General features: G+C 43.3%; 1 protein-coding gene across 1 annotated transcript in view; it reads right to left on the minus strand.

Moving 5' to 3' along the window:
- Window positions 1-11,290, minus strand: part of LOC140467118 (uncharacterized) — a 71,000-nt gene extending 59,710 nt beyond the window's left edge. The window contains exons 1-3 of the mRNA XM_072563184.1: window positions 11,177-11,290; window positions 4,098-4,412; window positions 3,637-3,960 (exon numbers count right to left, since the gene is read on the minus strand). Of these exons, the coding sequence (XP_072419285.1) occupies window positions 3,637-3,960; window positions 4,098-4,412; window positions 11,177-11,216 (679 nt within the window). The 5' untranslated portion in view covers window positions 11,217-11,290. The remainder of the gene's footprint in view (window positions 1-3,636; window positions 3,961-4,097; window positions 4,413-11,176) is intronic.
- Between the last annotated feature and the right edge of the window lie 2,755 nt (window positions 11,291-14,045).

Below are 14,045 nucleotides of genomic sequence, written 5' to 3' on the forward strand. Positions count from 1 at the left end.
CATAGACAGTGGTCACTTCCATCCTCCTGAGGTCTATTTTCTGAGTCTGCAGGAATAATGTGAAACCTCATCCTCACACCGACACAACCTGCCAGTGGTTTTCCATCTCCTGAAGTGTGAGAATCCATGAGACAGACAGATGAGGTTCCCCGTCTCCAGGGAGTACACAGTCAACATGGGTTAGGTATTTTTTTTAAGTGAATCATTTCTGCAACAAATAAACTACGAACTCTTTATTTTTTAGTCTTTAATGGACAGCTTTTGTTGTCCATTCCAATTGCCCCTGACCGAGTGGCTTTCTAAGTCATTTGAAGCGGGCAGTTAAGGACAAAGTACATTACTGGAGTCTCATGTGGAGCAGACTTGGAAATGGTGGCAGATATCATTCCCTAAAGGACGTTGATAAATCAGAAGGGTTTTGGTGCTTTCCAGAATCCGAGGAGATCTCAAAACACTTCCCATTCTGTGAAGTACTCATTTGAAGAAAGAAAACATTTGGAAGGCAGCAAAAAGAGGATTCTGGGTAATCCAAGATGGAGGATGGGAAAACTTTCTGGCCGTAACAGACTGCTTCTTTTTTGAGGTATTTCAGGTGTTAAAGGTGATCTCCTTAAATTCCAGGAGCAGCAAATACTGTTTAAGTGCTGCTGTATTGTTTTGGAACTTTGGGCAAAAAATGTCAAATTAGCAGCACTTTTAAAAGGGGGAGGAACAGACAAAGGCAACACATGGTTAGGTCAGTGCAGGATAGGGAGACAGAAAAGGAAACCCACACTGCTAACTGACACAGCAGTGAACCTGCGCAGTTACTGCCTTTGTTGTTTGAATTGATGTATCACTGGACATCATAGTGCGTCTGAGAAAATTAACAAACAGTGAAATTGACAACTAATCTTGGAGGAACCTGTTTGGGAGAGGTCACAGCACTGAAACAGATAGGTGAATATTTTTAAGTGTGGCCTTACAGAAAGTCTGCAGTAGTGAGTAGAGTGGATTCTTTCTTGATTATATGTTTTATTAAAATATGTCTCTTTATTAAACTTAAAAATATAAGCCAAAAGTATTATGTTAGCCTGGAGCAGGAGAGGAATAAGACAGTCCTATTTTCTGGGTCTGCAAATTGGAAGGAGCAAAAATGGCTTTGTGAAGAGTGATATGCCCTTCCTGTTGGATGCGATAGTTCTGAGATAGTTTAAATGTTACTGAGAATTATATCTGCAATAAACGCTGTTGGTTGCAAATCCTATCATATTGAATGGATCAGTTGGAGAGACAGTTAAGGGCAATGAAGAATTTATAAGAGCAAGGAGGTGTGATGGATGCCAGTTATAGGAGGGGGGAAAAGTTGCAGACACAGCCACATGGGTTATGTCCAGGAAAGGTAAGAGAGGTAGGCAGGTAATGCAGGGGTTTTCTGTGACTATCCCCATTTCAAACAAGTATGCTGTTTTGGAAAATGCAGGGGGTGATGGATTCTCAGGTGAATGTAGCAAGAACAGCCAAGTTTCTGGTATTGAGATTGGCTCTGATGTAATTAGGGGTATGTCGAGTTCCAAGAGATCGGTTATGTTAGGGGACTCTCTAGTCCGAGTTACATACAGATGTTTCTGTGGCCCACAGCGAGAAATCAAAATGATGTGTTGCTTTCCTGGTGCCAGGATCAAGGATGTCTCAGAGGGGCTGCAGAATGTTCTCACAGGTGAGGGGGACCAGCATGAGGTCATTGTCCATGTTGGAAAAAACAACATAGGAAGGGAAAAGGTGAAGATTCAGAAGGGAAATTACAGAGAGTTTTGCAGGAATTTAAAAAGGAGGCCAGGGAACTATAGACCGGTGAGGCTGATGTCAGTGGTGGGCAAGTTGTTGGAGGGAATCCTGAGGGAGAGGATATGCAAGTATTTGGACAGGAAAGTACTGATTAGGGATAATCAACATGGCTTTGTGTGTGGGAAATCATGTCTCACAAACTTGATTGAGTTTTTTGAAAAAAGTAACAAAGAGGATTGATGAAGGCAGAGTGGTAGATGTGATCTATATGGACATCAGTAAAGTGTTTGACAAGTTTCCCCATGGGAGACTGGTTGGCAAGGTTAGATCTCATGGAATACAGGGAGAACCAGCCATTTGGATCCAGAACTGGCTCAAAGGTAGAAGACAGAGGGTGGTGGTGGAGGGTTGTTTTTCAGACTGAAGACCTGTGACCAGTGGAGTGCCAAATGGATTGGTGCTGGGCCCTCTACTTTTTGTCATTTACCTAAATGATTTGGATACGAGCATAAGAGGTAGATTGGATAGTGAAGAAGGTGTTTGGTATGCTTTCTTTTATTGGTCAGACTATTGAGTACAGGTGTTCGGATGTCATGATGTGGCTGTACAGGGTATTGGTTAGGCTTCTGTTGGAATATTGCATGCAAATCTGGTCGTCTTTCTATCGGAAAGATCTTGTGAAACTTGAAAGGGTTCAGAAAAGATTTACAAGGATGTTGTCAGGGTTGGAGGATTTGAGCAATAGAGAGAGGCTGAACAGGCTGAGGTTGTTTTCCCTGGAGCGTCATAGACTGAGGGGTGACCTTACAGAGGTTTACAAAATTATGAGGGGCATAGATGGGATAAACAGACAAAGACTTTTCCCTGGGGTGGAGGAGTCCAGAACTAGAGGGCATAGGTTTAGGGTGAGAGCGGAAAGATATAAAAGAGAGCTAAGGCGTAAATTTTCCACACAGAGGGTGGTACATGTATGGAATGAGCTGCCAGAGGAAGTGGTGGGGGCTGGTACAATTGCAACATTTAAAAGGCATCTGGATGGGTATATGAATAGGAAGGGTTTGGAGGGATATGGGCCGGGTGCTGGCAGGTGGGACTAGATTGGGTTGGGATATCTGGTCGGCATGGATGGGTTGGACCGAAGGGTCTGTTTCCATGCTGTACCTCTCTATGACTCTATGACCCTATGAATGCTTGCTCAGACACCAGGAGAACCTCTATTCTGTAAATAGTTTACAAATGATGCCATTCCTAAAGGGGGAACAGGTTCTCAGTTTCTCACCTCATCGACACTGTCTCACCTGCCACAGCACAGCATTACTTCTCTCTGCTGGGCAGTGGGATCCAGCTGAATTTTAACCCCGAAGGGGAACTGGAACCCCCAACATGCTGGCATCAAAAGTGAGAGTGCAGCCACATGAGCTGCTGCTGATAGTTCCAAATACAGTTCCCGTGTGTCACTTCGACTTGATGCTGACTTGCTTCTTCTCTGACAACTCAATCAGATCATATCAGGAAATGGCTGCAGGCAATATTTACAGATATTTCATTGTCCAACTGATCTCCACTCTATCCCCAATATCGGTCCGAAATCTGGACACAACAGTCACGGACTGAATTTAAAATTCCATCTGCTAGAAAAATGCAAATTCTCCATCAATCAAACATTGTTTTAATTTTGCAGGGATTATTGGAGTTGTTCCAATGCTTCTGCATGATGTGGTTAGTATTTTTTGTACCTCCACATTTTCTAACTACAGTGCAAACCATTGGATTTGTTCAGAAATGATGAAGAAACAAATGGAGTACATTTTATCAATTACAGTTTTCCAGAGTGAGATAATAAACAAACATTGTTTACATCACACTTACCGGTGCTATTGGCCTGTATCCTGTAACTGCAGTTCTTCTCTCTTACATTGCTGACTGACACATGAACAATTTCACTGGGTTTTGTTCCCTGAGTATTTGAGGCTGTGCAGTAATATTGATGATGTTTCCATGTGAAGGATTGACAATGTAGATCCAGTTTATTGGTGTAAGAGATCATTGAATCTTGAGATGGGGTCTTCTCAGACCATGCGTAGTGAATGGGGAGGGATCCCCGGGCAGACTCACAGGAGACTGTCACTGAACCCCCAGACCATGAGATATTTGGTTGGGATAAAAATCGAAGCTCAGGAACAGAGACGGCTTCTGTGAGAAAGAAACAATTATTGAGAGATCAAAAATCAAATATCCCCCAACACTTTGTCACTTTTCTTCCTGGATAAAACATTGATAAGATATATCAGCAGAGAGTATTTTTTTTGAAGGATCAATGAGACATTTACCTTCAGAGATGTGCAGATTTACATTAAACATGAGGTCATAGTAAATACCAGGAATCTCAATCCCACAGCTGTATCGTCCGGCATCCCTCCATTGAAGATTTTTCATTGTAACAAGAAATATTCCTTGTGTTTTGTGATCAGTGATCGATATTCTCCCATTTGGCCAATTTGTCGATGCTATAACCTGACACTGATGAGTCCATCCATGACACCAATATTTCATGTGTGACTGATACCACCGTGCTTTGTAGTGACAAGATATTGTGATCGCTCTTCCCAAAATTCCCGTTACATCTTTCTCTGCCCATAAAGCATCTGAAATTGAGGAGAAACGAATTGATAAATTTGACTGGAATGAATTCCTGAGTATAAACAGATACATTTTAATCAGCTCCATTCCATCGAGTTCATGATGAAGGCAATCCTTTGTCACAGCCTCAGGCTGTTCTAAATTCCCAGGATGGGAAAAATTTCTGGGTGTAAGAGCTGCTCCTTTTTTTGAGGTATTTTAGGTGTTGGGGGTGATTTCCTCGAATTCCAGAAGCAGCAATTATTGTTTTATATGCTGTTGCATTGTTTTGGAACATTGGAAAAGAAAATGAAAACAACAGCAGTTTAAAAGGGAGAAGAGCAGACAATGGAAGCACATGGTGAGGACAGTGCAGGAGAGAGAGAGAGAGAGAGAGAGAGAGAGAATCTGCACAGTTACTGCCTTTGCTGTTTGAATTTGTGTATCGCTGGACATCGGAGTGCATCTGGGAAAATTAACAAACAGTGAAATTCACAAGTAATCTTGGAGGAACTGTTGGGCAAAGTTCACAGCACAGAATCAGATAAGTTAATCGTTGTTTTAAGTCTGTCCAAGAGAAAGGCTGCAGTAGTGGGTACAGTGGATTCTTTCTTGATTATATGTTTTTGGAGATAAGTCTCTTGATTAAACTTAAAATATAAGCCATAGCTATTAATTTAACCTGGTGCAGTGTTTGTAGAGGAATAAGACGGTGTTATTTTCTGGGTCTGTAGATTGTGAAGGAGCAAAAATGGCCTTTGCAGTGATATGTACTTCTTGTCAGATGTGGGAGTTTAAAGAGAGTTTAAGGGTTACTGTGGATTATATCTACTATAAATGCTGTTGGATGCCAATCTTATCAGATCGAGTGGATTCGTTGGAGAGACCGATAGAAGCGATGATGAATTTGCAACAGCAACACTATGTGATGGATTGCAGTTATAGAAAGGGGGGAAGTCTCAGATACAGTCACATAGATGGGTTTACTCCAGGAAGGGTAAGAGAGGTAGGCAGCTAGAGCAGGATTCATTTGTGGATATACCCATTTCAAACAGGTATGCTGTTTTGGAAAATGTTGGGGGTGATGGATTCTCAGGAGAATGTAGCACAAACAGCCAAGTTTCTGGTATTGAGGCTGGTTCTAATGCAACGAGGGGTACGTCGGCTTCCAAGATATCAATTGTGTTAGGGGATTCTGTAGTCAAAGGTACAGACAGACGTTTCTGTGGCCAGCAGAGAAAAAGCAGAATGGTGTGTTGTTTCCCTGGTGCCAGGATCAAGGATGTCTCAGAGAGGGTGCAGAATGTTCTCATGGGGGAGAGGGGCCAGCAGGAGGTCATTGTCCACATTGGAACCAACGACATTGGAAGGGAAAAGATTGAGATTCTGAAGGAGATTACAGAGAGTTAGGCAGAAATTTAAAAAGGAGGTCCTCAAGGGTAGTAATAAGTGGATAACTCCCAGTGCTACAAGCTAGTGAGGGCAGGAATAGGAGGATAGAGCAGATGAATGTATGGCTGAGGAGCTGGTGTATGGGAGAAGGGTTCACATTTTTGGATCATTGGAATCTCTTTTGGGGGAGAGGTGACCTGTACAAAAGGACGGATTGCACTTAAATTGGAAGGGGATGAATATACTGGCAGGGAGATTTGCTAGAACTGCTTGGGAGGATTTAAACTAGTGAGGTGGGGGGGTGGGGGGGGGGTGGGTGGGACCCAGGGAGATAGTGGGGAAAGGGATTGATCTGAGACGGGTACAGCTGAGAACAGAAGTGAGTCAAACAGTCAGGGCAGGCAGGGACAAGGTAGGACTAATAAATGAAACTGCATTTATTTCAATGCAAGGGGCCCAACAGGGAAGGCAGATGAACTCAGGGCATGGGTAGGAACATGGGACTGGGATATCATAGCAATTACGGAAACATGGTTCAGGGATGGGCAGGACTGGCAGCTTAATGTTCCAGGATACAAATGCTACAGGAAGGATAGAAAGGGAGGCAAGAGAGGAGGGGGAGTGGCATTTTTGATTAGGGATAGCATTACAGCTGTGCTAAGGGAGGATATTCCTGGATATACATTCAGGGATGTTATTTGGGTGGAACTGAGAAATAAGAAAGGGATGATCATCTTATTGGGATTGTATTAGAGACCCCCCAGTAGTCAGAGGGAAATTGAGAAAGAAACTTGTTGGAAGATCTCAGCTTTCTGTAAGAATAATAGGGTGGTTATGGTAGGGGATTTGAACTTTCCAAACATCGACTGGCACTGCCATAGTGTTAAAGATTTAGATGGAGAGGAATTTGTTCAGTGTGTACAAGAATATTTTCTGATTCAGTATGTGGATGTACCTACTAGAGAAGGTGCAAAACTTGACCTACTCTTGGGAAATAAGGCAGGGGCAGGTGACTGAGGTGTCAGTGGGGGAGCACTTTGGGGCCAGCGACCATAATTCTATTCGTTTAAAAATAGTGATGGAAAAGGATGGACCAAAAGTTGAAGTTCTAAATTGGAGAAAGGCCAATTTTGACAGTATTAGGCAAGAACTTTCAAAAGCTGATTGGAGGCAGATGTTCGCAGGTAAAGGGACAGCTGGAAACTGGAAAGCCTTCAGAAAAGAGATAACAAGAATCCAGAGAAAGTACATACCTATCAGGATGAAAGGGAATTCTGGATGACTAAAGAAATTGAGGGTTTGATTAAGAAAAAGAAGGAAGCCGATATCAGGTATATACAGGAGAGATCGAGTGAATCCTCAGAAGAGTATAAAAGCAGCAGGAGTATACTTAAGAGGGAAATCAGGAGGGCAAAAAGGGGACATGAGATAGCTTTGGCAAATAGAATTAAGGAGCATCCAAAGGGGCTTTACAAATATATTAAGGACAGAAGGATAACTAGGGAGAGAATAGGGCCCCTCAAACATCAGCAAGGCGGCCTTTGTGTGGAGCTTCAGAAAATGGGGTAGATACTAAATGAATATTTTGCACCAGTATTTACTGTGGAAAAGCATATGGAAGATATAGACTGTAGGGAAATAGATGGTGACATCTTGCAAAATGTCCAGATTACAGAGAAGGAAGTGCTGGATGTCTTGAAAAGGTTAAAGGTGGATAAATCCCCAGGACCTGATCAGGTGTACCCGAGAACTCTGCAGAAAGCTAGAGAAATGATTGCTGGGCCTCTTGCTGAGATATTTGTATCATCGATAGTCACAGGTGAGGTGCCGGAAGACTGGAGGTTGTCAAACGTGGTGCCACTGTTTAAGAAGGGTGGTAAGGACAAGCCTGGGAACTATAGACCAGTGATCCAGACCTCGGTGGTGGGCAAGTTGTTGGAGGGAATCCTGAGGGACAGGATGTACATGTATTTGGAAAGGCCAGGACTGATTAGGGGTAGTCAACATGGCTTTGTGCGTGGGAAATCATGTCTCACATACTTGATTGAGTTTTTTGAAGAAGTAACAAAGAAGATTGATGAGGGCAGAGCAGTAAATGTGATCTATATCAACTTCAGTAAGGCGTTCAACAAGGTTCCCCATGGGAGACTGATTAGCAAGGTTAGATCTCATGGAATACAGGGAGAACTAGCCATTTGGATACAGAACTGGCCCAAAGGGAGAAGACAGAGAGTGGTGGTGGAGGGTTGTTTTTCAGACTGGAGGCCTGTGACCAAAGGAGTGCCACAAGGATCGGTGCCGGGCCTCTACTTTTTGTCATTTACATAAGTCATTTGGATACGAGCATAAGAGGTACAATTAGTAAGTTTGCAGATGACACCAAAATTGGAGGTGTAATGGACAGCGAAGAGGGCTACCTCAGATTACAACAGGATCTTGACCAGATGGGCCAATGGGCTGAGAAGTGGCAGATGGAGTTTAATTCAGATAAGTGCGAGGTGCTGCATTTTGGGAAAGCAAATCTTAGCAGGACTTATACACTTAATGGTAATTTCCTCGGGAGTGTTGCTGAACAAAGAGACTTGGAGTGCAGTTTCATAGCTCCTTGAAAGTGGAGTCACAGGTAGGTAGGATAGTGAAGAAGGCATTTGGTATGCTTTCCTTTATTGGTCAGAGTACTGAGTACAGGAGTTGGGAGGTCATGTTGCAGCTGTGCTGGACATTGGTTAGGCCACTGTTGGAATATTGTGTGCAATTCGGGTCTCCTTCCTACCGGAAAGATGTTGTGAAACTTGAAAGGGTTCAGAAAAGATTTACAAGGGTGTTGCCAGGGTTGGAGGATCTGAGCTACAGGGAGAGGCTGAACAGTCTGGGGCTGTTATTCCTTGAGTGTCGGAGGCTGAGGGGTGACCTTATAGAGGTTTCTAAAATTCTGAGGAGCATGGATAGGATAAATATACAAAGTCTTTTCCCTGGGGTTGCGGAGTCCAGAACTAGAGGGTATAGGTTTATGGTGAGAGGGGAAAGGTATAAAAGGGGCAACGTTTTCACGCAGAGGGTGGTATGTGTATGGAATGAGCTACCAGAGAATGCAGTGGAGGCTGGTACAATTGCAACATTTAAGAGCCATTTGGATGGGTATATGAATAGGAAGGGTTTGGAGGGATATGGGCTGGGTGCTGGCAGGTGGGACTAGATTGCGTTGGGATATCTGGTTGGCATGGACGGGTTGGACCGAAGGGTCTGCTTCCATGCTGTATATCTCTATGACTCAATGAATGATTGAAACAGTCGGGATATTTTCTTACCCCACTGGTTGAGCTTTGGGACAATCTTGAAATTGGGTTTGTGCTGCCCGCTGTGGGCTCCAACTCCACCGCGTGTGACATCATCGAAATGTTGTCCCCCTGGAGAGCAGCCTGAGTGACAGGCCTGGATTGGAGTCGGCTGGGGATCAGTGTGAAGGAGGGTACAGGTGCTGAAGGGTCCTTACTCCGACCGGAGAAGGAGGGTTTCATCCAGGGAGGAGAGGGGAGTGTGTGGAGACTCATGGTGGGGTCAGGGGCTGCATTTTCAGGGCTCAACGTGGAGATATAACAGGTGACCCAGGAAGATGATGTGAGTCCTCAAATGGGAGAGCAAGAGAATTGGAGTTCAGTAAGGGACAGTTCATGATGGGAGAGAGAGACCATGTGCAGGACCTTGAGGGCAGTAAAGGCAGGATGATTTGTCATCACACATTGTTGTCAGTGTAAGGAGTGTAAAAGAACATAAATAATTTACTGACTGAACCAGAACATTTTTCATGAGATAGTGCTTAAATTGCTGCCATGTTGTTTCCTGGTGTGGAAGCGGAGTAGCCTGTTGATGACTGGGGAGACCTTACTTCAATAAATACCAGACCAACAATCTTGGTGGGAGAACCACCCTTTTTGTGGAGAACAATTCTTGAGTAAAACGACAGAATGGAATTGAAATCTAATGTGGAGAGGAGAAGAGAAAGGCATTCAGTTCATGAATATGTAAAGCTGACCAAAGTCAGGAGAAAGAGACCTCATTGGAAAAAGGAAGCCTTGAATGAAAGAGAGTTGTGAAAACAGAGAGATTCATGCTTCAGGTTTCTGCCCGTGAAGTATTCTACATAAAGTTGGTGGGCTCGAGCCACAAAATATTTCAGGAAGTTTTCATGTAACAGTATTCACGGAGTAGTAGCCTAGAGTAATGCGACACTGGGAATTTTAATCTTGAGTGTTTGACAATTTCTTGCTCATAAATGGAGAGATTGCAATGATGAACAATAGTTTTAGTGTTACATTGTAATGTGTCAATCAGTGGGATTGAAAGAGAGTCAGCGACTTGATTCACGTTAACGACTGAAATGTAAAAGGCTTTTTCTGTGTAGAGCAATATAAGCCAACCATCTACTTTGCAACTGAGCCTCACAAAACAATATTTAATCAACTCAAGGTGTTTCCCTTGAAGGCTTATTACAACTCCAATTTTCAGTGTATATTCAACATTAAAATCATTGGAAAAATTAAAATAATTGTGCTGCTTTTTTCACTCTAACGAAACATTATTTGGACCATTTTTATTTAATTCAGAATTAATAAAGCTGCTCACAAGTATTTGGGAACTCTGTCACATGGGATTACAATACGTTCAGTAAAAGATATATTTGTGGTGTTGTTCAGGTATTTTTATATTTATTCTTTTAAACTTCCAAGACTTCCATATTTAGAGACACATGGAGCAGACAAAATACATGCTGTGTCTGTTTTCTACAGCTTGTCACTTGCCTGAAGCCAGTTGCTGTAATGTGAGGGGTGTCACTCTGCATTGTGTAAGGCTGACCTGGAACCTCACCCAGTCATGTTCCCTGCACTGGGCATGTTAGATGGATTTGCAGATTGGTAATGAACATGTTTGACTTTGTGAGAATGCACATGCTTTTGCAAAATGTGCTGGAGTGAGAATCAAACTCTCAGCATTTATCACAGCAATAACAATGTTACCCATTGTGTCACAAGCTCTCACTTTATCTGATTATGTATCTTCAAATGTTTAAACATTTCTACTGTATAAACCACATAGTGGTTATCTGATCTCTTGGAAGCCGACGTACCCCTTGTTGCATTAGAACCAGCCTCAATACCAGAAACTTGGCTGTTTGTGCGACATTCTCCTGAGAATCCATCACCCCCTACATTTCCCAAAACAGCATACCTGTTTGAAATGGGTATATCCACAAAAGAATCCTGCTCTAGTTGCCTACCTCTCTTACCCTTCCTGGAGTTAACCCATCTATGTGACTGCATCTGTGACTTTCCCCCCTTTCTATAACTGCAATAACCACAAACATTGATTATCTGAATATACAACTCAAATGGTCACTCACCACCGGGAATGGAACAAATGAGGAGAATCAAAATCCACATCGTTTTATTCTCAAAGATCAGTTTAGTTCTTGATGTCAGTCCCCCAGCTCTTGTTTCTCACATTGAAATAAGTGTGTAACGCAATATCTACAAGAAGTTAAATGAGGAACAGGATATGCGAAGCCAGCTTGTGAAACTACAGTAAACCAGAGGGTGAAAGTTCACCGTGAAGACATTTTTTTGATCGGTTGTGTTTAACATAATTCTGAATTCTGAACCGACAGAGAGAAAATTCAGGGGGAAGCGAATTGTGATTGAGTAACTGGGAGTGAGCTCTAGTTCCTCACAAAACAATATTTAATGAACTGCACTTCAAAAATAAAAGAAATAAAAGCAAACTCAAGATGTTTTGTTTGAGGGCTTATGACCACTCCAGTTTTCAGTCTGTATTCAACATTGAAGACATTGGAAAAGTTATAATAATTTATTCCACACACGAACCACTCTCTGTGCAAAACATTTGCCTCACTTTCTCCGAAACAATTGCCCTCTTCTCACCTTAAAAACATGCCCCCAGGTTTTGAACAGACACCCGAGGAATAAGATCTTTTCCGTGCCGCTCATGATCTCATAAACCTCAAAAAGGTCACCACTCAGCCTTCTCCACTCCAGTGAAAAAGGCCCCAGAGTTTCCGGTCTATTTTTATTTCTAAACCCTCATTTCCTGGCAACTATCAACATTACATTATTTCAAAGGACAGTCGTGGAGTTGCCTCATCTCCTGGTCCAAAATTCTCACCAACTAGTGTCACGATCTGGTCATTATCAGATTGTTCCTTGCAGGAGCTTGCCGTCACAAATTAACTGCTGTGGTTCCTAAAATGGAACAGACATGACAGTTCAAACAGTCTGCATAGACTGGAAATGGTTGGACCTGTTCCAAGGTGAGGATCCCTCTGGTGAACCGACTGACATGGGGCTTTGTATTCACCAGGACATGGTTGATGATGAGTCAGTCTGGTGAACCAAGCTGGGTTTCACCTTTGAGAAGATCAAAGGGACTGACACCCTTCACCAACCGTGCTCATCCCCAGCCCCAATGCTGAAGGCAGTGCCCCCACCTTAACCCTTAATATGGAAGGAGAATCACTGGAGTCATTACCCAGAGACTGAACCAACGAGGACCATCGCAATTCTCTGTCTGGGAAAGAGAAACAATACGTTGGGTAAACTCCTGAAGAACATTTGAAAACATTTGAGGGTTAATACCCCAATGGGGACGAAACCCCTCTGCTGTCAGGTCACCATTGTCTGAGTGTCAGAAACAGAGAGCAGAGATCCCCCAGCCCCAGAATGACATGGACACTGTAGAATCAGTTGGAAAAATAGACCAGATTGTAAAATTAGATTCTGTGATGAAACAGTGAAGGCAGCAGTTATTAACAAAGTGAAGAATATCTGATCTAATTGTCTGGGATCCTGTAAAGTGACTTGCTCAGTGTCAAAGCCATATCCTGGTAGACAGGCACTCAGCAGTTTTTAAAAGACCCAGGATGTTTCCTTCCCAGAGATTGTGATCAAAGGGCTGCGTCTGAAACCTCTCAGTACAGCCTTGAATGACCCAGAGTGTACCACCCACAATATCCTGTTGATTAACACTGATGTGGGCTGTAAGAAAACTGTCCCCACCCTGCCTTTCCAGAAAGCCTGTCCACTGAACATTTCTGTCAGTGTCTGTGCAAACGTGGCTGCAGACATATTGCTACAGGTGACACAGTTCTCCCTCTTTACTGAGCTGTAGACAATGGGTGCCAGGAGGGTGTTACAGTGTCTGCAGGTATGGGTTGTGGTTTCACAATGGGCTTTCCCCACAGGCTCTGGGGTTTTTACCAGTGACAGAGGAGGCCAATCCCAAGTGTCTACTCAGCTTTTTGAAAGCCTTTGGAAGAGTTGTGTAATGTCCCTGCTGTAACAGTTAGTGGCATATTCCTGGACTCCTGAGCTATTTGTCATACAGTTCCTGGACAATATAAAATGCTCAGTGCTGAAGGAACGTTAGGAACAGTTTATAGCACAGTATAATTGATAACTCTTCTTCTAGTCCTTTGGAATCTCCCCTGTAGATTAATCGATAAAGCTTCTCTCCCCTTTCACCTGTCCTCTTTGTGATTCATAACCTACATCCCACTCAGGCCGGACCCCGATACATCTGTCCACTGTTTGTTCCATCCACATCCAACAATGTCCTTCAAATGGACCAGGACCCACAACATTAGCCTCCAGCAAGTGCTGTACCAGGGCAGCTCTCTCTCCAATTTGCAGACAAAAGCTACTAACACTTATTCTCTTTGTACATCCATGGGTATCTATCACCCATCTGCCTTGACAATATTCACACATTTTTTGTATAGTGTGAAAACACAATGAACATCAAAACATCAACAAGTGCGGAAACTTGTTTTTTACATCTCAAGTTCTCAAAAATGGAGAGCACAGTGTCTCAGTGGTTAGCACTGATGCCTCACAGTCACTTGACCTGGGTTCAGTTCAAACCCTGGGTGACTGTCTGTGTGTATTTTGCACGATTTCCTCTGTCTGTTTGGGTTTACTCCAGGTGCTACAGTTTTTTCCCATTTTCTACCAATGTGCAGGTTCGGCAGAATGGTCATGCTGAATTGCCCATAATGTCCAGGGATGTACAGGTTCGGTGGGTTAGCCATGGGAAGTGTGTGGCTATGGTAACAGAGTGGGGTTCTGGGTCTGGTGGGATGCTCTTCAACTGGCTGGTGCAGACCAGATGGGCCAAATGGCCTCCTTCTACACTGCCAGGATTCTAGAATTCTCAGTTACATTCCTCATTGACCATGAACCTGTTTGAGGGTTTAATGA

This window comes from Chiloscyllium punctatum, chromosome 45 (assembly GCF_047496795.1).
Source record: "Chiloscyllium punctatum isolate Juve2018m chromosome 45, sChiPun1.3, whole genome shotgun sequence".
Lineage (NCBI taxonomy): Eukaryota > Metazoa > Chordata > Chondrichthyes > Orectolobiformes > Hemiscylliidae > Chiloscyllium > Chiloscyllium punctatum.